Source organism: Bos javanicus, chromosome 8, assembly GCF_032452875.1.
Source record: "Bos javanicus breed banteng chromosome 8, ARS-OSU_banteng_1.0, whole genome shotgun sequence".
Taxonomy (NCBI): Eukaryota; Metazoa; Chordata; class Mammalia; order Artiodactyla; family Bovidae; genus Bos; species Bos javanicus.
The window spans coordinates 85,571,934-85,598,109 of NC_083875.1; the positions used below are offsets into that span (position 1 = coordinate 85,571,934).

Here is a 26,176-nt window from a genome sequence, read left to right on the forward strand (position 1 = left end):
GCGCCACCCGGGGCGCTGACGTAGAGGCCGCTCGGCGGCCGGGGGTCCCTTCGGTGGGGCCGCGGCTCCCCGCCCGCCGCCCCCGCGCGTCCATTCCCTTTTGTGTCCCGCGCGCGGCCCGCTCCCCGCGCACACTCGCGCCCTGCGCCCCGCGGGCCGGCGGGCGGCTCCCGGCGCGGCCCTGCACCGCGCGCCCCGCTTTGTGTGGACGCGCCGGCCGGGTGCGCGCGGGCTGTCGTGCGCCCCCGGCCCCGTCCCCGGCCCCGGCTCCGGCCCCGGCCCCGGCCCCGGCCCCCGCCCGGCCCGGCCCGCCCGGCCCGACCCGGGAGCGCAGCGCGGGCCGAGGGGCGGGCGGGCGGCGCGCGAACATGGCGACGGTGCCCGTGTACTGCGTCTGCCGGCTCCCCTACGACGTTACCCGCTTCATGATCGAGTGCGACGCCTGCAAGGACTGGTTCCACGGCAGGTGAGCGCGCAGCCGCCCGGCCCCGGCCCCGGCCCCGATCCCCGTCCCTCGGGCCCCCGGCCCCCGGCCCCGGCCCCGGCCCGGTCCGGTGAGCGCCCTGCAGGCCCCCGCCCGCCGCCTCCCGCCGGCCGCGCGCCCTTTTGTGCCCGGGGCGGGGGCCGGGGGCCGGGGCCGGTCGGGCGCCCCTCACTGCCGCCGCGCACAAAGCGGGTCCGCGGGGGGCGGCGGGCGGGGGCCGGGCCGGGAAGTTGGGGCGCCGAGCAGGCCGGACCGCCTGACAGCGGGCCCGCGGAGGCCGGGCTCCCGAGGCCCAGGCCCGGCGCCTCCCCCGCGAAGTTGCAGGAACTTTCCCCGCGCGGGCCCGGGAGACGCGCGAGTGGCGGGCTCGGACGCCGGCGGGGCTGGGACGGACGTGGGGCCCGGCCAGGTGGCGGCGGCGCGCCCACCCTCCGCCGCAGCCCGGAGCTCCGGCACCTTGTCCGGGAGGCAGGGACCCCTGCCCGGCCCCAGCGGGGCTCCTAGACACGGCCGGCCTGCACATCCCCGGCAGGCGTGTGGGTGACAGAATGGTGGGTCTGTGTGGGTGTTGTGGCTTTGCCGCCTCCTCTTTGGCCGTCACGTTTCCCCGTTCCCCTCCTCTGTGTTCCAGACACAGGCCCACCCTGGTTTTGACTTGACCTTCTGCTCTCAGAGGAAGATGGGGTGGGGGGAGGTGAGGCTTGGCCTTTGCCCGTGACCATGACCTGGCCCTGTGCCGAGTTTTCAAAAGCCAGAGGCCCCTTCCCACCCAGAAGTAAGTGGCGGAGGAGGAAGAGGAGGTGATCCTGGTGCCCAAACTGCTCCAACAGGTTCTCCTGTGTTTGGGCCTCAGCGGAACCGCCAGAGGCTGGCCAGGGTAGTGTGCCCTCCTAGGCTCCAGTCTTAGACCCAGCAGGAGCAGGGCTGGGGGCAAGAGGCTGTGTGTGTGCTGGTACGTGGTCCCTCAACTTCCAGAGAGACGAGCCCCTCACCCCCAACCCCGGTTTTAACTGGATGGGCGAGTGGCCCTTAAAGGTAGGTTGTGTTATCTACTTCTGACAGTTTGCATGTGTGGGGCTAGGCAGCCAGATGTGACAGGGCTTGCTTAGGTTGGTCAGTGCCAAGCCTGAGTCCTAGCTCAGTGCCTGTGCCAGGGACACCAGTGAGGAGGGCTGAGCCGCCATGGGATAGGAACTCCCACTGAGATCGTGGGGATCCTGGGCTGCCTTCCCAGGACTGTGGAGACCCTGCAGAGCAGTGGAGGCTGGAGTATGGGCATTGGGGTCTGCCCAGAACAGTGCTGTTATGCACACCCACCAGTTGGCATCCTCTCAGAGTTCATGGCTGGATCAAGGGTGAGGGCTGCCATATGATGGTTCATGGCTCCTTAGGTCCAGAGATGCTGAGAAGCTGGCCGGGAGTGCCCTGAAAGTGGTGGGACCTCTCCCTCCTCCCCTACCCCTACCCAGGGCCTGCAAGCCTGCCCAAGGTGCCCAGGCTGGAGGAGTGTGAGGGCCTGGGAGGACCCTTGTGTGGCTTCCCTCCTTTGAGTTGGGCAGGCAAAGCCAGTTCTGAGCTGGACTTTGAGAAGGGGCGTAGTGAGTGGGAGGAGCGGAGTGGGTAGGGAGAGACCTGGGAATGAGAGCGAGCAGGGGAAAGGGGCTGAGGGCTGGGATGGTGGCATTTACTGGATTGGCTTAGGTAGAGACAGGGAGAAAGATGTGCCCTGACACCTCAAAGGGGATGTTTTGGGGAAGTCTTCTCTCTTTATTTCTTATTTCTCATGTGAAGTCTTTGATTTAATCTGATATACACACAGATCATTTGACCAGCACAGATTCGTTTCCACCTATGTGGGGTCACCCTACGGTCTGAAAGGGGCTGTGCTTCCCTCGTGCCATGGGGCACATCTTCTCTGTGTGTAATCAAGGGTCCTTTACAGAAGTGAGTGAACCCTGAGGGGCCAGAGCACCTCCTGTAGTGCTTCGTCCCCTGAGTGGCTCAGGGGAGGTGCTGTGCTGGGAGAACATAGGGTCAGAGTTTGGGACCATTGTTGGCGAGGTTGGACAAGGCTATATGCGGCCCTCACACCCCTGGGCAAACCTCCCACCTCTCCTGTCATGACCCTTCTCCACTGTGACAGAAATGTGTATGACATGATCCACAATGTTTCCAAATCTCCAGATATTCCTGGATGGATGACCCTCTACTCTTTTCAGATCCATGTACCATCTGTACTGTTGTTCACTTCATATTCAAACATCTCAACTCACTTTCTAAAAGTTTGAATACTTTGTAACTTTTTTGTGTTGAGAGAATTTGAAGAGTTACAAAAAAAGGTACAGTTTCCCTGTACCCCACACCCTGCCTCCCCTGAAGTTAACATCTTATCAAATTATGTTGCAAGCATAGAAACAGGCAGAAACACTGGGGCCACACTGCTAACCAAACTTCAGGCCTTGGGCAGATTTATTTAGTTCCAGGACCCCACATTGCATTTCACTCTGGTGTCTCCTTACTCTCCTGAATCTTTCTGTTCCAAGGAAACTTCGTATCATTCCCTGAAATAGAACATTAGTATAACTTGCTGTAGACAGTACTTGTAAAAATAAACATAACTGTGAAAGTAACAGGCTCCCTCTTGTTCCACCTGTGACCCATCACATCCCTACAATGAACCCCGCTTTGGATGGATTGGAAGGGGGTCTCTGAAGTTACTTTCACTCCCAGTGGCCAACTCTTTGCTGGTAGGACTCTAGTAGCAGTGCCGGCTGAGATCATGGTTGAGGCAGTCTCCTTCCATAGGGGAAGAACCTGCTCCCAGGATGTGTCCACCCTGGCAGGAAGCCTGGAGAACCCTGACTACCCCTTCTGGCATTCTCTGCGGCAGTCTTTCTGCTGGACCGAGCTGGTACTTGGGCAGCCAGGAAGGCAGGAGCTCGTGTTCCACCCTATCTTGACCATGACTGGTCACTCCTGGGGCTAGGATAACGTGTCAACCCAGTCTGCCTTCCTTGCACCCACTGCAGTGTCACCTGGAAATTGATTGACTGGGAAGGGATAGATTTTGTGGCTGGGTGTCCTCAGAGCTGTCTTATCTGTCTGAGCAGATATGGCACCACTCAGGCATTGGGAACCTTCCTCCTCAATTGGGGTGCCACAGAGCCAGAAATGGGGGCCAAGAGATGGGGGGCTTCTCATGCTTGTGCCTCCTGCCAGACCCTGTGTGTCTGCCTTTGGCAAGTCGTCTAACTCTAGACCAGTAAGTAGCTCTAGGGAGTGACCTGGACATCTCACCTTTTTACCATCTTGACGTGAAGAGTCTCTGTGAGATATTAGAGATCCTGAAGCTTCCTGACCCTCTCTAAGTTCCTGTTGTATTGAGCTTGAAGGGTTTTTGGAAGCATAATCAGTAAAGTTGATTTTAAAGAGTTTGAAAGCTGAGGTGCTGTGCCAGTCCTTTAGAGGCGGAAGTTCCATTTATTCCTCAGCAAGTACTATGGGGTGCGTGTTCTGTATGGGGTGCAGTGCTAGCTTTGTGGTTTCCTGGGGTAACAAGGCAGATCCCCTTGCCTCTTACAGGTTTTCTTCTGTGAGAGTCAAACTTGTGGGCTGGGAGTTCCATCCCAGCCTGGGGAGTGTTTCAGAGCCGGAGGAAGCATTGTGTGGGGCAGGGAGGTGCATCAGGGCCAGCCTGCAGGTGTGGCTAGAGACAGGAACCACTCTGGGGCACTGAGCAGAGCAGTGGTAGGAGGGGACTGAGGACTTGACAGGGGTCCTCTGGATGCTGTGCACGCAGCTGGGGAAGAGGACGGGGACAGGGGTCCCTGCCCAGATGAGAGGGGACAGGCAGGACCTGGGGTGAGGACTGGGGTGGGGAGAAGGGGTTGAATTCTACAGGTACTCTAAGGTGGGCTGGCAGGACTTGCCTGCTATAGATCCCCTCTGATTGCTGTGTGTTTGTCCTGCCATCTGGACTCCACGTGCCCTCCTCGCCAGGGCCCTATCTCTGTGCCCATCCTCCCCAGGACTGGTTGACCTTTGTGGGCTTTTGCCATGTCTTTCACCCCACCCAGCCTTAAGCTTTTTAGGGCAGATCCTCTTCCTGGGTCCTTGGCCCTCATGGCTGCTCAGTACCACAGAGTGGGATGGTGGGTGGCTCTGTTGGCCAGCGAACTGTGTGAACTTGGAGAGAAAGAAGGGCTTGCCAGGGCTCAGGCCTCAGTGCCGCAATCTGGGAGAGCAGAGCTGACAATTAAATCTTCTAATGTGAGATCCCTTAATATAGTGGGAAGTGCCATTCACATGGCGACCGAGTTGTGGCATGTTTGACGTGGTTAGGAATAATGATTTGTCATTTTAAAATGAAGAATTCTCACTGAATGAGCTTAAGAAGTTCCAGAGGAGGTTGGGGGAATGTCCTGCCAAATTATAGAGGGCAGAACAGATATCCCCTGTCCATCGATCCTTTCCAAATGAGATGAAACTCAAAGGAAGCTACTTGGAGCTCATGGTAATCATCAGAATGTTTGCTTTTGTTGAAAATATTGGCCTGGAAGCATGCTTGATGCGAGCCTCTGCACTGCAGCCTGCATTTGTTTGGGGCCTCTTGGGCTTAGGTGCGGCTGCAGATGGCCTGAGTTCGGGCAAAGTTTGGGATACTTGAAGCGGACCCTGCCACGCTCAGGTACCATCTGTGGGTCCATCCCCTCACCTCTGTGATCATGGCACCTGGCCATGTGCAGGGCCTTTTTCCAAAATAATGAGAAGTTTTGCTGTTAGGAGGGAGTGTTGGCCAGAAAATAATGTTCCACAACAGAGTATGCTAGAAGAATCCAACTGCTAAGATTCCTGTGTGGGTAAAGCAAAGCTGTTAAGTGACTGGTGTGACTAGTAGCACTTCAGGGCTCACACTCTGGCCTTTGTGGTGTCAGGATTAGTTCCCAATCATCCTTTTTTATTGGATGGTGGTGGGCCAGGCAGGCCACCTTGGCCTCCTACTTCTAGCACAGGGAGAGGGCCCTTGTCTCCTCACCCACTGCTGGTGTAGGCATCTCTGCCAGGGGTGGGGGCAGAAGTGGCATTTGGCATATTCTGGCTCAGGTGTGCTGAAAACTCCATACCTGTCCATGGGTTTGAAAATGCAGTGTGGATAGAGACATCTTCGCAGCGGAAAGGCCACATCCGGTGGCAGGTAGGGAAGCTGGGCTCTCTGCACACCCTTGGTGCCTCAAGTGTACCCAGCAGCCCCCCGGCCTCCCACTTAGAGCCACGTCTCCATCTCTGCACCCTGCCTCCATGTCTCACTCCAGCTCCATTCCCTACTCCTGTCTGTCTCAGTTCTCAGCTTTTTGGCTTGGTGGTGAGGCTAACAGCGCTCTTTGGAATGGGTCTTGGCCCTGTGCTTTAGGGCACAGGGTCTCTTCACTTCCCTCCAAAGTGTTGGGTCATCTGTGGACAAACGTAGTTAGAATTCCAGCCAGTGACTGGCTTTGCCTCTAAGCATAAGAACTGAAGGTCCTTGTGGTGTTTGTCCAGGCAAATGGAGAAACAAGCCTTTCATCCTTTTTTAAAAATTAGGGTGAAATTCACATACCATGAAATTAACTGTTTTATAAATTTAAGTGTTAGTCGCTCAGTCGTGCCTGACTCTTTGCGACCCCATGGACTGTAGCCCACCAGGCTCCTCTGTCCATGAGATTTTCCAAGCAAGGATACTGGAGTGGGTTGCCATTTCCTTCTCCAGGGGATCTTCCCAACCCAGGGACTGAAACCGGGTCTCCCGCACTGCAGGCAGATTCTTTACTGACTGAGCTACAAGGGAAGCTCCTAGTGCACAGTTAATAGCATTTAGTACATTCAGGACATTTCGCAGCTGTCACCTCTGTCTAGGTTGTGAACATTTTTATCACCCCCAAAGAAAACCCATTAGACAACTTCCCCATTCCTCCTCCCGTCAGTCCTGGACAACCACCCATCTATTTCCTGTCCCTATGGGTTTATCTATTCTGGACATTTCATATAAATGGAATCATACTATATGTAACCTTCTGTGTCTGTCTTCTTTCACTTAGCATAATGTATTCTTAGGATCATCCGTATTGTGGTGTGTATCAGAACTTCGTTGACTTTTTATGGCTGAATAATACTCCAGTGTAAGGATATACCACAGTTTGTATATACATTCATCTGTTTAGGGTTATTTGGGCTTTTTCCACCTATGGCTATTGTCAGTAGTGGTGCTGTGAACATTTGTGTACAAATATTTGTTTGAAGACTTGTTTTCAATTGTTTAGGGAATTGCTGGGTCATATGATTAGTCTATGTTTAACTTTTTGAGTAACCAGCAAACTGTTTTTCCACAGCAGCTGCACCATTTTACATTCTTAACATCAATGTGGGAGCAATCTGGTTTCTCTTCATCCTTACCAACACGTTGTTTTTTATTTTTAAAATTATGGGCATCCTAGTGGGTGAGAGGTGGTATCTCATTATGATTTTGGTTTGCATTTCCATAATGGCTGATGATGTTGAATATGTTCTCATGCACTTGTCCATTTACATATCTTCTTTGGAGAAATGTCTGTTGAAACAGGTTGCCCATTTGAATTTTTTTTTTTAAATTTTAAGAGTTCTTTATATATTCTAGACAATAGACCCTTATCAGATACAAAATTTGCACGTGTTTTCCATTCGATGGGTTGTCTTTTCACTTCTGTGTTAATGCCCATTGATGCACAAATATTTTTAATTTTGGTGAAGTCTAATTTGTCTTTTTCTTCTGTTGCTTGTGCTTTTGGTGTTCTATCTAAGAATCCATTGCCAGATCTGGAGGTCATGAAGATTTACCCCTTTGATTTCTTCTAAGAGTTTTACAGTTTTAGCTCTTATATTTAGTTTTTGACTTATTGTCAGTTGATTTTTATATATGATTTGAAATAGGGATCCAACATCATTTGTTTGCATGTGGGTGTCCAGTTGTCCCAGAGCCATTTGTTGGAAAGACTATTTTTTCCCTATGAAAGTCTTGGTGGCCTTGCTGAAAATCGTTTGACCATATCCACGAGGATTTAATTCTGTACTCTCTTCCATTCCACTGGTCTGTGTGTCCGTCCTCCTGCTAGCACCACGCTGTTTTGGTTACTGTAGCTTTGTAGTAATTTGGAAGTGGGAGACTTCCAACCTTGTTCTTTTTAAAAAAATTTTTTTGAATTTTTGGGACTCCTTGCAAATTCCATATGAATTTGAGAATTGGCTTCTCCATATCTGCAAAAAGGGCTTTTGGAATTTTGACAGGGATTGCGTTGAATCTGTAGATTGCTTTGGGTAGTATTGACATCTTAGTATTATATCTTCTGATGTATGAGCATGGGGTGTCTTTCCATTTATTTAGATTTAGGTATTCCCTGATTACTTCCAGCAATTTTTTGGTAGTTTTCAGTGTGCAAGTTTTAAATTTCTTGATTAAGTTTATTCCTAGGTACCCCATCTTCTTGGATGCAACTATAAGTAGGATTGTCTCTCTAATATCTTTTTTGTATTTGTTGCTAGTGCTTTTACACATTTTAATTTTTTTTTTTTTAAATCACCTCTTAACATGTGGTGGTGAAATTTCCTGAACCAGACATGCTTGGGTGCAGGTGCTGAGGTATGCACACGCTCAGCTACTCGCCTTTGGATGTCATGTGTCCAGAGTGTCTGCATGCCCAGGGAGGAGTGCTACTTTCCTTTTTAATCTTAAGTGTTCATTGAGCCTTCCCTCTGTCACATCCTGGGTTAGGCATTTTTCATACACATGTGGTGGGGGTGCTTCTTGTGTTGTCTGGGGATTGCCATACAGGTCTCTGTATCCTTTATGGTGACCGTTAAGGGAGTTACAACTGAGTAGTCAGGGCTTGCTGCTGGGCTTGTAGTGTATGTGGCCTTGCTGACCTTCCCACTGCCTCTGAGTGCTTGGTGGTGGTGGGCCTTTCTGATTGAGAGGCAAGCAAGCTGAGGCTAGAAAGATCAGCTCTCTGAGGTCAACACTACCACATGATAGGCTGGGACGACAGCAGCTCCCTCTACCAATGCCCCTTCATTGATGTTAATGACAAGGTTCAGTGCCTGGGACCCCAGAAGGTGAGAGTTCCCAGCAGTTGTGAAGCTGTGGGTTGGGTCAGCCCTGCTCCTTGGGCTGAGCAGCGCATGAGGGCAGCGAGTAAGCTCCTGGGATGGTAGTGCAAGCTGCTGACTAAACCATGAGCCTTACGCTGGGGTAGGCTGCTTGCCCAGGAAACTTTGGGCACAGTCTGGCTGGGTGCATCTGGGTCTGGGTCCCTCCAGTAGGGTGCCGTTTTCTGCTTCACATAAAAGTGCAGGGTGGAACTCATTTCTTGTGCTCTACACAGCATGGGCTGGGCACAGGTCCCATGGTGCTGGATAAATGTGAGTGGCTGGATAGGCCTTGGAGACTGCCCTGGGGCCAGGTCTGAGCTCATAGATGCCTCCCCCTGGGACAGCCAGACTTACGCTGGTAATCCCAGACTGATGCATGATCAGCCCAGCTACATGGACTCTGATACTTGAAAATCTTTTTGTAACTTTGTGACTTTGCCTCTCATTTTATCCAGCCCCTAAGAACTGCCCCCAGATCAGAGTCTGGATGTGAATTCCAGCAAAGTTGGGCTGGAAGGGGAGTGAGAAAGTGCTTTCTGGGAACTGTGGGGGCACATAGGCCCTTCCCTGCCCAGGCTCCATCTCACCACCCTCCTGGGCTGACTTGCTGTCACCTGGAGAGATGTCACAGGAATAGGTATTCAGCCCCCATCTCCTGCAGAAGAGGCTGAGGCCTGGGGCCCTGTGCAGTATGACTCTAGGCATCCTGGGACAATCAAGAAACTGCAGCCTGATCCAGTCTGCCTGCCAGATGAACAAGGCCCAGAGAGGTGTGCAGTGAGCTCCCCAAGAGGACTCCCCAGACCCTGTGGGGAGGGAGATCCCATGACACCCTGGGAAGCAACACAGGGGGTGTGCATCAGAGCTGGGATGGGTTCTCACTAAACATCCTTCTGCTGACATTTGCAAAACTCCAGGGTTAGTTGCCTTTGTTGGTACTTATGGAATCTCTTTCCTGGAAATTTAAGATAACTATGGCTAATCTCCCAGCTGTTTTGGAGCTATTGCTCATAAAAAAGGGGGTGCCTGGGGGTGGTGATGCCTCATTGCTCCCAGCAAGATACTTTCTGTCATCCCCTTGTTCTTTCAGCAGCTTCCCGAGGGCACCACACTTGGGTCTGCTTAGGAGAATCTGGCTTGGAGAGGGCCAGCAGCCAGCCTGGGTCACTGGCTGGTAAGTGGCACGTGGGGCTTTGCCATCCTGCCTTCCCCTTGGCAAGTTGAAAGTCTGGCAGGCACTGCTTCACCTGTGCTGTTGGAGGGTGAAAGTCTTAGCTGCTGTTCGGTCTTGTGGTTCTCATGATACCCTGTTGTCGTGGTGACCTTTTGATCCCAGTTTGGGTTCTTATGTAGCCGACCCCCGTCCTGTCCTGGTACTGCCCCTGGACCTCTCCAGCGTCCCTCTCAGAATCCTGGGCCCCTGTCTGCCAGAGCCCCTGCCCCCTGCCCAGTGTGTAAGCATTAGGTACTTGCATTTCGGTCCCTGGCTCCAGAAGTGGAGGTGGACAGGGGAACCTGGGCGTGACTCACAAAGTGGGGGTGGGCATCTTTGTGAGTCTAGGGGCCGTGTTGTATTATATCCTCTCACTTCACTGGGCCACTGCTAGGTGTGGGACTAGGGCTCTGAAGACTTGTACCTAGGTTGCCTCAAAAGCTGTGCTTTCCCAGACCCTGCACGCCATGTCCCAGTCCTGCCCATCCAGTCCCCTTCTCCAGCTTCCCAGGGCACGTGGTTCCTTTCCTTTGCTCCACAGACAGCGTGACCCTCTGGAATAGAAGGTGGGTGTTGGTGGGACCAGAGAGCACCATGTGGCTGTGCTCCTCCTGGCGCTCAGCGGCCGAGGTCCAGAGGTGCAGCCCTGCCTGATCCTTCTGCAGAGCAGCCGTGCCAGCCTCAGGGCTGTGAAAAAACCAAGTGCTGGGTTGAAGCTTGGAGAAAGAGGCGGACAGATCTGCATTCAGTTTGAGAAAAAACTTTTTGATAATTGAAATTGGCCCTAGACTGGACTGTCTGGGGAAATATACCATGCACGTTAAAGCAGGATCTCTCCATCTGGGCTCTGTGGACACTGGGACCAGAAAGTTCTTTGCGGGATATGGAGCAACCCTGGCCTCTGCCTACTAATCCAGGAGCACCGCCCCTCAGTTGTGACAGCAAAAGTGCCTCTAGGCATAGGCCGATGTCCTTCGGGAGATACAGTTGTCCCTGGTGGAGGAGAAGAGGTGACTGAACATCTGCAGAAACATATTCACTTTCGTTGGCTGGAAAATGGAGCTTCTGACCCCTTTTCTTTATGTTTATTGTGATAGGAATAACTGCATTTATTCACTTAAAAATAGTTATTTGAACAAATTTGCAAGTGGAATACTAGGATCTGGCTTTTTAAAAAGGAGTGTGAAGGAATCGGTAGTGAAAAGTTATCTTCTCTCCAGAACCAACTCGATTGCAGCTCTTTAAGAAAAGCTCCAGGGAGATTTCTGTTTATACAGCATTTGTGTGGCGCAGCCGCCCCCCTCCCTTTCCTCAGGCACACAGGCGCATAGGCGCATGCTGTGGGCACGGTTCTGCCTGGGACAGGGGTCTCACCGAGGGCTCCGTTGTGCTGTCTGCGCTCAGGGATGCATTTTCCTGACTCCTAGGTCCTGGTTGGCGTTAAGCTTTCTTCTCATCTGTAGCAACTGCAGTTTTGCGCAGGGAGCATCCTGGTACATACAGTTATGTGGTCACATGTACAACTTTATCTGTTGGATAAATCCCAAGATATAAGGCTGCTGAGTTGAAGGGGAATGCATTATAGGTTTTAAAATTGCCAGATAGGTTGTACAGATTTCTCTACACACTAGCAACACATTTTCTGAACTTTTTGATTTTTTTTTGTCAACTCTGTCTAGAAGGTGAAAAATTGTTTATCTCACTGTGGTTTTAGAGTGCAGTTTTCATACATTATTACTTCAATTTCTAGTTGTCTAGTTATTAACTCACTTTTAAATTCTTTTTGCCCTGCAGTTGTAGGATTTTGGAAATGGCCCTGATGCTTTCTAATAAAGACAAAAAGAGCAGATTGAATCTGAGAAGTAAAATGAGAGGCAGCCTTCTTCTGTTGGGTCAGGGCAGGGTGGGATGGGTGTCACTCCCATGCTCTCCGTCCTCCTGCTCCAGTAGTACTCTGAGCCCCTGCAAACCTTTAGGACTGGCAGAGGGTGAAAGCCCACTTGTTTGCTAAATATCCCCTCTCCCTTCCTTTTTAAAGTAATTTTATTTATTTATTTTGCTGTGCTAGGTCTTTGTTGCTGCGAAGGCTTTTCTCTAGTTGCAGCGAGCAGGGGTTACTCACCAGTTTCAGTGCATGGGCTTCCCATTATGTGGCTTCTCTTACTGCGGAGCACAGGCTCTAGGGCGTGCGGACTTTAGTCGTTTTGGCTCCCGGACTCTAGAGCACAGGCTCAATAGTTGTGATGCACAGGCTTAATTGCTCTGTGGCATGTGAGTTTTTCCTAGATCAGGGATCGAACCCATGTCTCCTTCACTGGCAGGTGGATTCTCTACCATTGAGCCACCAGGGAAGCACCCCCTGCCACCTCTCCTTTCCTTTTGAGTCTTATTGTGAGGTCAGCCTCATTTGCTTTTATTTCTTTAAGAACTTTTATTTTAGACTTGCTTTAGGTTTGTAGAAAATTTGCAGCCTTGGTTGAGTTTGTGCATACTCTGGCTTAGTTTCCCTGATTGTTAGCGTCTCACATCACTGCCCTACCCTGGTCACAGAGCAGGAGTTCATGTTGTTCCATTGCCATACACTCCCAACTCCTGGTCCTCCCCACAGAACCAGGTTTGCTTTAGGCCTTGCGTGCCTTGTCGTGGCCTCTCAGATCCCTTTGTCCTCTGATCCTGACACTGAAGACCCTCCAGAGTTTGTGTACCTTTGAGGAACCATGTCTCCGGCTTGTGTGACTTCCTTGTGGCACCTTCACACACCCCTAAACCTGGGACCCCAGCCCCAACATGGGCACTCTAACTGCTCTTGGGGCTGTCTGTGATCCTGTGAGAGAGCTGGGCATCACTCAGCAGCCCCATGGTGGTCCCTGCAGCACAGACATGGGGTGTATTCCACGTGGTCCTGATCACAAAGGCTGCCATTAAGGATCATGGTGCTGCTCCCCTTTCACAGTTTCTTCTAGATCTCAGACTTGTTTTGTTTTATTAGATTTCAAACTACTCTTTGGAAAAGAAAGATGTAATTAGGGTGGTCTTTTGCACCTCCCCTCTGAAAAGCTGACTGAGAGAGTGGCCGCTCCCCAACCCTTGTGCTCTGCCTTGGGGACCAATGTTACCACCATCCAGACACTTCAGTGGCTCCTGCCCTCTGGACACACCATTGGAGTAGGGTGTGCGAGTGGGGGTGTCCCAGGGAGCATTTGGTCCAGCCCTCTCTTTTGCAAACAAAAAATGAAGCTCTTTCCAGACCCTGGGGCGTTCCCACAGATGGGCTGGAACCCTCCTGGTTGGTTCTGCCCTGGGGAAGGCCCCCCTGCCTCCAGTGCTAAGAAGCACACGTTTGAGTGCTGGAAGCCCTTTATCCTCTGTGACTTCAGTGAGTGATTGATGACCGTGAGCCCCTATTCGCCTTGTGGTCGGGCTGCCTATCTGCAGTGGGAGGCTGTGACCAACTGGCCTTGAGTTTCTGGGGTCAGTAGGACGTGGCCCGATGCTGTTCTGGTAGAGGCCTGCCCGCTGCTGGGTTGTCCTTCTGGAGCCTCCCCTCTCTACCTGCCCTCCTGCCCTGTCCGTGGAGCCTCTATCACCTAGGAGGCCTGGCCAGCTCCCCGAGGTCCCTTGTTGGAACGATGGATCAGGATCCAGCCTATCTTCAACATCCCCTGCCACCCCAGAGCTGGTCACTAGAGGCCTGAGGGATGGCAGAGCTGGGCCTGGTTGTGTCCTTGCCACTTCCCTGCTGACGCTCTGGGATTCCAGGATTCAGTTCATTTTTAAACTCCTGGGGCAGTCCCTGTACAGATGGTCCCTGTGCTGGGGCCGCGGGTCTGGATGATGGCTCACGGTCACAGCACCCTGTTGTACCGGGGGTCCTCTGGGAGCGGACAGTCACCTCGTGGTGCTGGCCTGTTCACCGTGATCTGCACGCACTGCAAGTTAGTGAAGGAAAAGGCTCTTGGCGAAGCCACCCAGCAGCAGTTGGCAGCCTGCCATTCTGACCAGTCGCTTGGCAGGAGAATCTTAAAGGCCTTTCCGGAAATGTCCTGTCTGTAGGGCGGAACTATGGACACGGCCTAGTGTGCTTGTGCTTGCTGGTGTCGTCAGCGTCGGATGGACAGAGGACCCTGGCGCCCCTGTACAGTGAGATCTAAGGTCTTGTGTGCCTCATCTCGTCCGCAGGGCCTGTTCCAGGAGCCAGGTGAGGCCCCTGACTTAGGCTGGATGTGGTCAAGCGCAGCCAGTGTCCTTTTGCCATGCTCACTGCCCAGTGGCTATGATGGCTGCTGTTAAAGTGTCCCTTGAGGCCCAACTTGTACCATCCTAGCCCCATGGCCTGGTCCCCTCTGGGATAGGGTCCATCAAAAGGCGTATCATAAGATGCTCATCTCAGAGGGCTGCAGCACACGTCTGCTCCAGGCCCACACCTTTTTTTGTGCCTTCTGAGAGTCTTGAGCAAGGGCCCACTGGAGCCCATCCAAGTTTCCATAGCCTGATCTTTGCTTTTCTTGTCCTCTATGGTAAACACATGAACACACACAGACACCAAAAAAAAAAAAAAAAGCAAAGGACAGATATTAGAATGTTCCACCAGGATAGAAGCACACCAGTTAGTCCTCCATCCAGATGTGGCCACACTACAACCAGAGCACATCCTTCATCTGCGCTGTCACCTGGAGGGTCACAGCACAGAGCTGGATCCCAGGCCCTACCCCTAAACACCTTCCAAGGGATATGTTAGGGGCTGAGGACAGGCACCTCACCTCCCTGGGCCTAGAGTGTTATTTCTGTTGATATGACCTTGGATTGCATTTGCTCTCAGGTCAAATTTGTCTTCCCAGCCACCTTGTGAGTCTCTGAGGATTTTATCCAGATGGAAGGCTGTAATTCCCAGAGCTTGTGTTTGCTGTATATCTGCATACAATTGGTTTCCTTAGAAACTGCTGGAATAAATGCTCCAGAACCTGCTTCTGATTTTTAAAGAGAACATGCCATTTATCTGGAATATCTATTAAAAATTCACCGGGACAGGTTTAAAAATATATAAAGAGACATTTTGAATATTTATTTAATATATCAAGGATTCTAGACTCTTATTAGATTGAGGGGATGATTAAATAAATTATAATGTACTCACAATAGGAAATTATTCAGTCTCAAACAGTAGATGTTTATGACAAGATTTTAATGATATGGGAAAACATTTACACTATAATATTAAATAGGAAAATAAAACAAGATGCTATATCATCTATATAGGATGTTAGTTGGTATGAATCAATTAAAACAGAAGACATGCTGGAAGAAAACGTTAAGAGGGTTGAGAGTGTCTTTTTTCCTGTTGCTTTCATACTCATCTGTACTTTTCATCTTGTTTTCTAGGAACATAAGGTTACTTTTATAAGCAGAACTAAAATAAGCATGAAAATAAGGTTGTCAGAGTGTAGAGGTCATCCTGCCCTTCCTCGCATTTTACAGGTTTTGTAGACTATAGTAAGGCCCCTGTATATGAACAAGCTCTGTTCTGAGAGCAGGTTTGTAAGTCCAATGAATTTAGCCTAGGTACATAACTAACACAATTGGCTATATAGTACTATACTATGATAGGTTTATATTACTTTTCACACAAACAATACATAACAAACAATCACAAAAAATAAATACCGTATTTTAAATCTTACAGTACAGTCCCTTAAAAAGTACAGTCGTGCCAGCTATATTGCCGCTGCTTTTACGCTTGCTTCCAGACACCTTGGGCTTGAAACAGACACTGTGCTACGGAACTCTATACAGTACTGTAGTGAAGTACACAAAAGTACAACTGCTTGTAGAGAATGCACGCACGTGACACTTGTGTGATTGTACGTGAGAATGCACATTCGCATCTTTGAAAGTTCTCGAGTTGAAGGTTCATATGTAGGGGACTTACTCTATAGGTTTTATAGACACTTGGGAATGAGTGTCTCCCAACCTCACAGCCACCCAGAAGCTAGGCTGAGGGCAGCCTTCTTTAGGACCCTTGACTCTGAAGGTCCTTCAAGCAACCTTTCTTCTGATGCTATCCTCCTAGCCCCCAGTAATGCATAGTAGCCTGGCCTGCAACCTGTCTGCTGAGAAGGGGCTCCATCTGCCACCCAAGAGCCCCATCACCCCCAAGCATCTTTCTGCAAGTGGAACTTCAAGCCTCATAGGACCCTGTACCCACTGTGGGTCTCCCAGGGATGGGGCCTCAGGCTAATAGGTTGAGGTAGGCCCCTCAGCTAACTAGGCGCAGTGACTGAAGCCCTGTGACCACTTCCCAAAGCAGCAGGACCATCCTGTCACCATCTGCTCTTATGCTGGAGTGTCCCACTCTAGATGGGGACCCAAGAGTGCAGCCAGCTTTGGAGGGCAGAGCCTGTAAGCCAAGCTCCTTCTGGTCTGTCCTCACATTTCTCTCCTTTAGACTAACTAGGCTAAGCCCCTAGTTACTGCGCTTCATGTGAGGGATGAGCAAGTGGGGCCTTAGTGCCCCAAATGTGGTTTGCAAGGCTGATGGGGGTGTGACCCAAGAGGGGGCCCTTGGGGAGATACCAGCGGACACCAGCCTTATCAGACATGCTAAAGGCACAGAGCTTTAAGCCATTACTTAGACATGCCAGATAGTTACTCATATATCCTTGGATACTGCTGTGCTGCTGCTAAGTCGCTTCAGTCGTGTCCGACTCTGTGCAACCCCATAGATGGCAGCCTACCAGGCTCCCCTGTCTCTGGGATTCTCCAGGCAAGAACACTGGAGTGGGTTGCCATTTCCTTCTCCAATGCATGAAAGTGAAAAGCGAAAGTGAAGTCGCTCAGTCGTGTCCGACTGTTCGTGACCCCATGGACTGCAGCCTACCAGGCTCCTCCATCCATGGGATTTTCCAGGCAAGAGTACTGGAGTGGGGTGCCATCGCCTTCTTCACACTTGGATACTAACAGATACTAAATTATTAGAGTAACCTAGGGCCAAAGGTATGGAGAGCTACTTTCAATTGGATCTACTTTAGGAATGATAGCAAAGAATTCTGAAAATACAATGTAAACCTTTAGGATTTGGTGTTATAGAAAATATTTCCTGACCACATTCAGTGTGTGACCATTCATTTTCAAAACGCCAATTCTGGAATACCCTGAGAACATGTGCATCTGTGTGTCTGTGCACATGTCCTTTCTGAGTGTGCCAGGTGGCACTTTGCAGTGCACAAGGAAGAACATCCTACAGATGCACCTGCCGGGCACGTGTCCTTTCCAAGTCCGTGTGTCCACACAGCTGGTTTGCACCAAATATGTGCTTATTCAAAGATGCCCTATTCTTTTTTCTTATACATTTTACAAAATTCAGTTTTATTCTTTCCAGCTTTATTGAGTTATAATTGACAAAATTGTAATGTATTTAAAGTGTACAATGTGATGATCTAATATAGGTATACATTGTGAAAAGATTCCTACAATTGAGTCAATTAACATATCCATCATCTCACATAGTTCTTTTTTTTTTTTGGTTGGAACACAAGTTTTAATCTCTTGGCAAATTTCAGTTATATAATACAGTATTATGAACACTAGTCCTATGTTATACATTAGATCCTCAGACTTTGCCCTTTACCAGCCTCCCCCACTCCCCACAAAGATGCCTTGTCTTGGAGGGATGGTAGACCTGGGATTCCAAGATGACCCCATCAAACAGAAAGTCCACATCCCTAAGTCAACTCACTTTCTCTACTTCACCGAGCTCATATTACTGTTAGTTTTACTCCCATCACACAGGTGATACTGTACTGTTTCAGATTTGATAACTGGTTTCTGTTTGAGTTGTGTCTGTGGCAGCCAGCAGGAGTGGATGTTTTCCCAGTTGCTCACTTTCTGACCGTCCATCCTTTTGGGTGAGCTGAACCCAGCTGTTCCTGACTTTTCTTTTGAGCCAGGCTCCTCCTCTCCTGTTTTCTTGAAGCAGAAGAGGCAGAACCAGGTTGAGTGGGTGGCTGTCTTGGGGGGCAACCTTGAACAGCTGTGGGTGAGGAGAAGTCAAGGAGCTTTGCTTGTTTCCCAGAACAGGAGGGAGGGAAACTGCATGTAGCACTGGGTCAGCAACCCAAAGGGGTCTGGAGGTGCCCACTGAGAACCAGAGCAGAGACCACCCTGTTGGGACTGGTAGCCTTGTTGAGCCTTGCCTTCTCCACCTAGCCCAACCCTGTGTTGCACCTGGCAGATACTGGGGCTCTGGAAACGATGAGCAGGCTGTCAGGTGTGGCTGAGACCTCTAGAGAAGTGAAGTGAAGTGAAGAGAAGTCGCTCAGTCGTGTCCGACTCTTTGCAACCCCATGGACTGTAACCCACCAGGCTCCTCAGTCCATGGGATTTTCCAGGCATGAATACTGGAGTGGGTTGCCATTTTCTTCTCCAGGGGATCTTCCCGACCCAGGGATTGAACCCAGGTCTCCCGCATTGTAGCAGATACTTTACTGTCCATGCTACCGGGAGAAGGTGATGTCAAATACTTTCCCAGCCCTAAAGTCCTGCACTTCTTGAATGTGATTGTTTTCTATGGTTGGGTGGGTCTATCCTGGGGAGAGAGAGGGTTTCAGACCATCGCAGCTGGCCCCTAGAGCTTTGAGGAGCTGGTGGGCAGGGCCAATGGGTAGAGTTGTTCTAGCTTCTTGGGGGCTTCCCTCCCGGGGTGATGCTGATGCCGACAACTGAAGGTGTGTCTCTGGACGGAGTTAGGGAAATTGTGCCTGAGAGTCTCAGAATTTCTGCCGAGTCCTAAAAAAATTAAAAAGTGCCTGGCTCTGAGGTACTGGGTGGTGTGCAGCAGGTGTGCATTCTGGACCTTTGTTCTGGTTCCTCTTTGCTCCTGGACCCCCACCTGCTGGCCACGGGAAGGGGGAAGACAGAGCTCTGGAAGGAAGGAGAGCAGAGGCTGCCAAACCTCAGTTTCCCCACCTGCGGAGCTGGAAGCGGCTGCTGCTGGGTGTGTGGGGCGGTGGACAGGCAGTGCCCAGCATGGTGTGGCTTAACAGCTCTGCTTATATTGGGACGTGAGAGATGGCTGAGTGTTCTGAGGTCTGCTGGGGAAAGGCCTGTGTTGTCTCTCGGAGGAACCTGGCACATCCTCTCGGGAGTCTGGGACCTAGCCTGTAGGTGACATTTCAGTTTCCCAGCTGCTGAAGCCCTGTCATCCGTCCCCTACTGCATTTGTGGACTCTTTCAACCTCCCTTTCTATTCAGTGTGGGAAATATGCATATAGCTATGAGTAGGGGGTTTTAGGAGAAGGCAATGGCACCCCACTCCAGTACTCTTGCCTGGAGAATCCCATGGATGGAGGAGCCTGGTGGGCTGCAGTCCATGGGGTCGCTAAGAGTTGGACACAACTGAGCGACTTCACTTTCACTTTTCACTTTCATGCATTGGAGAAGGAAATGGTAACCCACTCCAGTGTTCTTGCCTGGAGAATCCCAGGGACAGGGGAGCCTGGTGGGCTGCCGTCTATGGGGTCACATAGAGTCGGACATGACTGAAGTGACCTAGCAGCAGCAGCAGCAGCAGGGGGTTTTAAAGAACTCCTCTCTTCCTAGCTCTCTGTTTCTCTGATTTTCTAGGAGGGCACCTCAGCCTGGCATCTTCCTCCTCTAAGCACCCAGAAGGGGGATGACTGATGTGTACCATGGTGCTCAGGAGCACCCTCTAAGTTTCAACACTTCATGCAGCTCAGCTCACAGGCCCCCACATTTCATCTTTGCAGAGGGTCAGCCGGTCTGCCCCTGTGGCCTTTGGCTGCTCAGCCTTGGTGAGAGGCCTGCTGCCTGTCTCATGACCATCAAAGTCCAAAGGCCCCTAAGAGAAGACAGGAGAGCCTGATCCCTTCAGGCACAAAACCCACTGTGAACCCTGTTTATTCTGACAGGTGAGAATCAGGCTGACTGATAATGATGACGCCAATTCCCTATGAATGTGGCTACGCTTCGTGGGAGCCTTGCTGACTTCCTTGTTGCCAGATCATTGACACTCGGCTCCCATCCCACCAGAAAGGCCATGACGAGGGGCATTGGGTATTTGCAAGGGATGGTCATCCAGCAGAGACCTCATGAGCTGGATGGAACTTCCGCAGGTGGTGGTGATGAGCAGGGAAAGCCACCAGTCTCAGTCGGAGTGCTGTGCCCTGCTAGTCCTGGCCCTGGCGGCTGTCCTCTGGAGGAAGGCACGGCCCTGCATCCTGGCTTTTTCTGGGAGGCCCCCGCTCACCTTTCAGGCTCTGAGAAGGCCCAGCTGGGTGGCCCTGAGGCTTGGGGTGGGGTCCCCTTGGCTGGAAAGATGGGCTGAAGAGGAGCACCACAGGCCTTTTAGGCCAGGCTGGTTCCACAACTGGCAGTCTTGGCTGCCATGTGCTCAGGTCTCATCCTTGTTTTGTGTCCCCAAGAGTGGCACCCTCAATGCTGGCCCCTGTGGGCCTAGGCCTCTCTGCCCCAGGACTGGCTGTGATCCAGAGAAGAGCCCAGGAGGGTGTCCTATTGACCCAGAGCCCCAGAAAGTACAGTTGTCCTTCGGAGAATTCTACCACAGGCGTGTGCTGTTGAGTGTGTCCTGGTGGGTCAGCCGCCTCTGACCCCAGGAGAGGTCCGGCACAGAGGCCCCTGTGTAGGGGACTGTGATCATCTCCAGGAGGGCATTTCCCTGCGGCCCCACTCTGCCTGTGCACTGCTGGGGGTCCAGCATGAGCCTCCACCTTTCCACACATGTGCTTCTTGCCTGTGCCCTCAGAAACTGTTTTTATTGTGCATGTTCTTCATAAATGATTTCATTTGTACCAGTTTTGTTCTGCAGCCCCTGCCTCCCTTCAGTCCAGGCTTCAGCAAGCCAGCCCTGCTGGACACCCTTGGTTGTCCCAGAGCCCAGGGTGAGGTCTGCTGACCAGCCCCCGCCTGAAGGTAGAGCCGCTTAGACACCTGTTCCTATGGGCCCTGCGGAGGATCTCAAGGGCAGTTTCAGGGGTGGCTTGTGGGGCTGGGGCTGCCCTCAGGGTTACTTTTCATGTCCGGTACATTCACCTTCCTGGGGCAGTGGCAGGCAGGGGATCAGGTGGCACTGGGCTGGCCTGGGAAGCAGACATGAACTGCCCCGGAGTAGGCTCATGGGGCACACACTGCTGCTGCTGCTCCTCCACAACTCTGGCTCAGCCTTTCTAATCTGTAAGTCCAAGAAGTGAGTTTCTAAAGGGATCAAGGAGGAGTTTCAGACAAATTCTGAGTGAGCGATGGTCAAGGTTTTGTAAGGAGATGGGGGTGCCCAGAGGATAAAAGGCCAAATAAAAGAAGTGTCTACATTCATTGTTTGAATGCCAGTGTTTCAAAACAAGACCCAGTACCAGTAAACAGCTCACGAGGGAGCCAGCCTGCCACCTGAAGTGTTTGATGGTCACGCCTGCATTTCACCTTTCCTGGTCTCCACCAAAGCATGCAGTGTCTCAGCTGAGACAGATGGGGTCCAACCATCATTTCACACCTTGTGGGGTTCAGAGCCAGAAGGGATTTAGACATGCAGGTAGGGGTGCTAGATAAAAATAGCTTGAATTTCTATTTATCAGAAATTCATATCTGACCGGTGTCCAGTATTTTCATTTGCTAACTCTGGCCACCCTGTAGCCCAGACCTGTATCTTTGTCAGCCAGGAAAGGTGGGACTCCCAGGCTCCCAGCACTTTGCAGGGAGGGAACCTGGCCACTGGGGTGCCTTGTGTCCCCCAGATTGATCCAGCCTGCTTTACCAGTGAGAGGAGAACCTTGCAGAGGTGTGTGTGTGTGTATGTATGGGGTACATGTGGGGGATGCAGTGTACATGTGTAGAGTGTGTGTGTGTGTAGTCTGTGGCATGTGGAGTATGTGTATATGTGTTGCAGTGTATTTGTGTGTGGATTTATGTGTGTATATGTGTATATGTATTTTTGTATATGTGTGTGGTGTATTTGTGAGTGTGTTTGCATGTATATGTGTATGGTATGTGAGTGTGTGTGTGTGTGTGGCAGCCACAGAGCAATGGAGTAGCATATGGCCACCTGTGTCAGCACCCTGAGAATTTGGGAGGGCCCTTGTAAAACGTTGAGGCCATGGATGCTGCACATGCTTTCTCCAGAGGGGAAAAAGCAGACACACTAGGAGGAGAGTCTAAGAATTTTCCAGAGCATCACCTTGTGAATCTCTTAGTCAGAAATCTGTCCTCACTGTTCGAGCCCGGCACAGTGCTCCACTGATGTGAGACCACCTGGCCTTCCTATGGGGTGGGATGGTTTTGCACCTTCGGATCTGTACAGCCTCCTTCAGCACCTGGCCTGAGTGAGCCCCTCACCTGTCCCCGCTTCCCACCTGTAGAGTGAAAGTGGGAGGGCCACTTTGAAGGTTGTCATGCAGATTGAGTCCCAGGCCAGCAAGCACGCTGTGATCACATCCTGTGACCTGTCAAACCCAGGCCAGTGTGGACAAGGTCTCAGCCCCCCAGCCTGGAGGCAGTTAGCTGGAGCCCCCTTGGCTCAGCAGGGAAAGTTTCAAGTAGCATTATGTCATGAAAGAGTTAAGTGTTGCTCGGGCCTGAGAGAGGAAAAGACTGTCATGACACCACAGTCATGCTGAGTTTACAGCCAGGCTCTGACTGGTGGAAAACACACAAAGGGGGTCTAATCCTTTCTTTTTTTTTTTTTTTGATATGTTTATTTGGTAAAAATTAGAGAAGAAATTAGGCAAATTAGGCAAATGGACTTTAAAAACCAGAGTTTGGGGTTACTTGGCATTTTGGAAGGGGTAATTGATGGCTGGCAGGAGAATCGGCATCCTCATCCCTTTCACTGTTGCCAGGAGGGTCTGCATGGGCCTGAGAGGACCCGGGAGGTAGCTCAGTGCCCAGTGAGAGCCCCAGTGCCTAATGGGCACACCAGAAAGGCTCCCAGGAGGGTGGGAGCAAAGCCAAAACATTGTTTTTGGAGGACGAAGGAGGGATTGTTTGTTCCCTAGGATGTTCCAGGTATCGAAGCAACTGGTCCCCCCACTCCCTATGAACATGATGGCAGCAGTGGGAAGAGGTTCTTGGAGAAAGGGAAGCAGGGCTTTGCAAGTGGCACCAAGGTGGATGTTGGGCTTCTCCAGCTATTTACTTTCCATCTTGCCCTGGCTTTGCTTCCTAGAGCTGAGCTAGGCCTTTCTTAGATTCCGCACAGCCCTCAGTCTCCATCTCTTGGCCTTCCTTCCATTCTCCTCTCACCTCCCTGCAACAGTTTTTCTCTTGTGTTGGGCCTTCTCATTCTCTTTCATGGCCCTTAACTTTGTTTTCACGTATTCCCATGTCTTTTTCTTTGTGTGTTACATTCTTGGTGACTCCAGTTCACCAATTCTGTGAACCCTATGAACACATTAAAAAAATGTGTCTAGTTGGTTGCTTAAGCTGTTCATGGAATTTAAAATTTTAATATCATTTTTCACTTCTAGAAGTTGGAGTTTTTCAGATTTGTCTGATCATTTTTTTCCCCAGCATGTGTGAGTGTGTTTCATGCTTTTGAATCTTTTTTTCCCCCCTCCAATTATTTAAAATTGTTTTATGTCTTCTATTAGATGACTATTATATAATGTACTCGGGGGTTTAGTCCTCCTTTCCCTCAGGGTAGGTCATCGCCTGTGTTTAAAATTCTGTTCTCCCGAGGCCTCGGGGAGCTGCTGTTCCCCCCGCTCCAAGGGGCTGTGAGGCTGGCACCTGCCCCCCAGTGTAGTTTCTAGGGGCTGTTGGAGCATCTGAGATGGCCCCCTACAGTGTACCCCCTCTCCCTTGCTCGCTGGGCTCTGGAAACGCCATGCCTGTGCAGCGGCTTAGCCAGCTCCTGTCTGCTATTCTGTGGGCTTGGGCCGGTCCTGTGTTGATTTGCCTCTCTGGCAAGGCCTGAAAGGGACTGGAGCCGTGACTGAGCGGTGCAGGACTGTGAGAAGAGTTACTGATCAGTAAAGACACCTATAGCGTCATGAGGAGAAACAAGGCCCAACAGCAGGCCCACTCATAGTCTACCATGGTCTGCAGCCCTGTGTTTGCTCCCCTGGCCTTCAAGGCCGCGGGTGCCATTTCCACAGGGTTGGAGACATGTCCTGATGTTGTAAACGTTTCCCTGTGTTTTTCCGTGTCCTCAGTTTCCCCAGGGTGTGGCTCCCCGTGAGTGCCTTGGTTAGTGGCATCTGTGCTTCAGGCCTCCTGTATGGGATGCCCAGTACATCAGAAACATCCTGGGTTCTTTGGAATCACCTCTTGGGGGGCAGTCCCAGCAGTGAACTTGTTTGATCAAAGGAAAGGACCTGAGGCTGGCAGTATGGCTCACTTGTTGCAATATTGCCCCCTCAGGGGCACACAGGAGTGGTTCTTGTGCTGTGACGGACTGGTGAGGCCATAGGGAGATAGAACTTTCTAATTCTTCCAAAGCCCGGGGCTGGGGGCCCTGCCTAAGAGTCTTTCCATCAGGGAGGAATGAAGGACCGACCCTGAGTCTCCTGGACCAGCAGGGGCACCGATGTGGGGAGGGAGCTGAGACATGGAGATGGACTCCCAGGTCTGTGGTTTCCCTTCCCAGGGGCCCAAGGCTGCAGAGGCAGTTGGCCCAGGTGATGGTGCTGGTGCTGGGAGCCTCATAGTGGTGCCCTGGGTCATGGTGCCCAGTTAGGACAAGGCCCAGTCTAGATACTTCAAGGCTGTGGGTGCCATTTCCACACGGTTGGAGACATGTCCTGATGTTGTAAACATTTCCCTGTGTTTTTCCATGGCCTCAGTTTCCCCAGGGTGTGGCTCCCCGTGCCTGCCTTCGTTAGTGGCATCTGTGCTTCAGGCCTCCTGTGTGGGATGCCCAGTACATCAGAAACATCCTGGGTTCTTTGGAACTTTTATCTGATGGCATCCCCATGGGGTTGTATGTTGGGCCTGGCCTAGTACACTCGCCTTCAATGCTCACCTTGTCATTGCCCCATTAGTCAGCACCTGGAGGCTGCCCAGCGGCCACCTCTGAATCCCCAGGCCACAGCCAGTTCTGGTCCTGATGGGCTCAGAATCTGGGGTGGCCCATCCTGCACTCACTCAACCCTGCTAGAGTGTCTGTGGCTATCTCAGAAGCCTGCTGGCCAAGGGGGCATTTTTGCTGTTTGAGAGGACACTCTGATCCTGACCTGGGAGCGTATGGGGGAGCATTTGCGAGGGGGAAGGAGAAGCTCCTGAGATAAGGAGGCTCCTCTGAGGTGGGAGACAGATGGTGCTCCAGATATGAGACCAAGAGGCAGATGGTGGGTGGTGGGTGGAAGAGCCCCTTCACCAGGTGGGTGCTGAGGGTCAGGCATAGTGGGGGCCTCAGCCTGGAGCCTGGAGCCCTGAGCTCTCCTTCTGGCATCAGGGAATCAGGGAGAAGAGTGAGCTTAATGGGGGTGAACAGGAGGCCTAGGCCTTGCTTTTCAATCTAGAGAGATGATTTACATTTGTATCAGGTTCCAAAATTAAACAGCAGCATGTTTCACTATCTCATTACCCAGTAAGTCAGCATTTCTTATATCCTAGTTTTTGTCTATTTTCTTGCTCATTTTTAAGTTGTTTTAGGTAATCTGTGAGATATATATTGTTTCTGTAGGTTTTTATTAATATTTCCTTCATAAGATTTTCTCATAAGATTTTCATAGCTTTTCTCCAGCATTCTCACTGGATGGCTCCCCACATCTCTCTGGGATTTTTGTTAGTAAGCATGTGGACACATGTGGAACTTTTCCATGTGATTAAAAAAAGACTTTTTAGAAGTAATTTTAGATTTACAGGAAGATTGTGTGAAAGTATAGAGTCCCCATGTATCCCTTCATACCCACCTCCAGCCTCTCCTATTATTAACATCTTGACAGTGTGATATATTTGTTATAATTCATGAGCCAGTATTGATACTCTATTACTAACTACAGTCCATAGTTTACATTGAGATTCTCTCGGTATTTTACACTCTATGGGTTTGGACAAATGTATAATGACATGTATTCTCCATTATAGATATAGTATAGAGTATTTTCACTGCCTTAAAAATCCTCTGTGATCTCTCCCCCAATCCATACTCCCTGGCAACCACTGATCTTTTACTGTTTCCATAGTTTTGACTTTTCCAGAATGTCATATAGTTGGAATCATACAATATGTAGTCTTTTTAGATTGGTTTCTTTCACTTGGTAATATGTATTTAAGTTTTCTCCATGTCTTCTCATGGCTTGATGGCTCATTTCTTTTTAGTGCTAAGTAGTATTCACCATGGCATGGATATGCCACAG

The 26,176-nt window shown here is 51.0% G+C and overlaps 1 protein-coding gene across 5 annotated transcripts in view; it reads left to right on the forward strand.

Moving 5' to 3' along the window:
* Positions 1 to 26,176, forward strand: part of PHF2 (PHD finger protein 2) — a 93,418-nt gene continuing 67,242 nt past the window's right edge. The window contains exon 1 of one of the 5 annotated variants that reach the window (XM_061426239.1): positions 1 to 466. In XM_061426239.1, the coding sequence (XP_061282223.1) occupies positions 369 to 466 (98 nt within the window). In that variant the 5' untranslated portion in view covers positions 1 to 368. Of the gene's footprint in view, positions 467 to 9,439; positions 9,816 to 26,176 lie in introns of those variants that run through there. The other 4 variants (XM_061426238.1, XM_061426240.1, XM_061426237.1 and 1 more) reach the window with 4 other exon arrangements.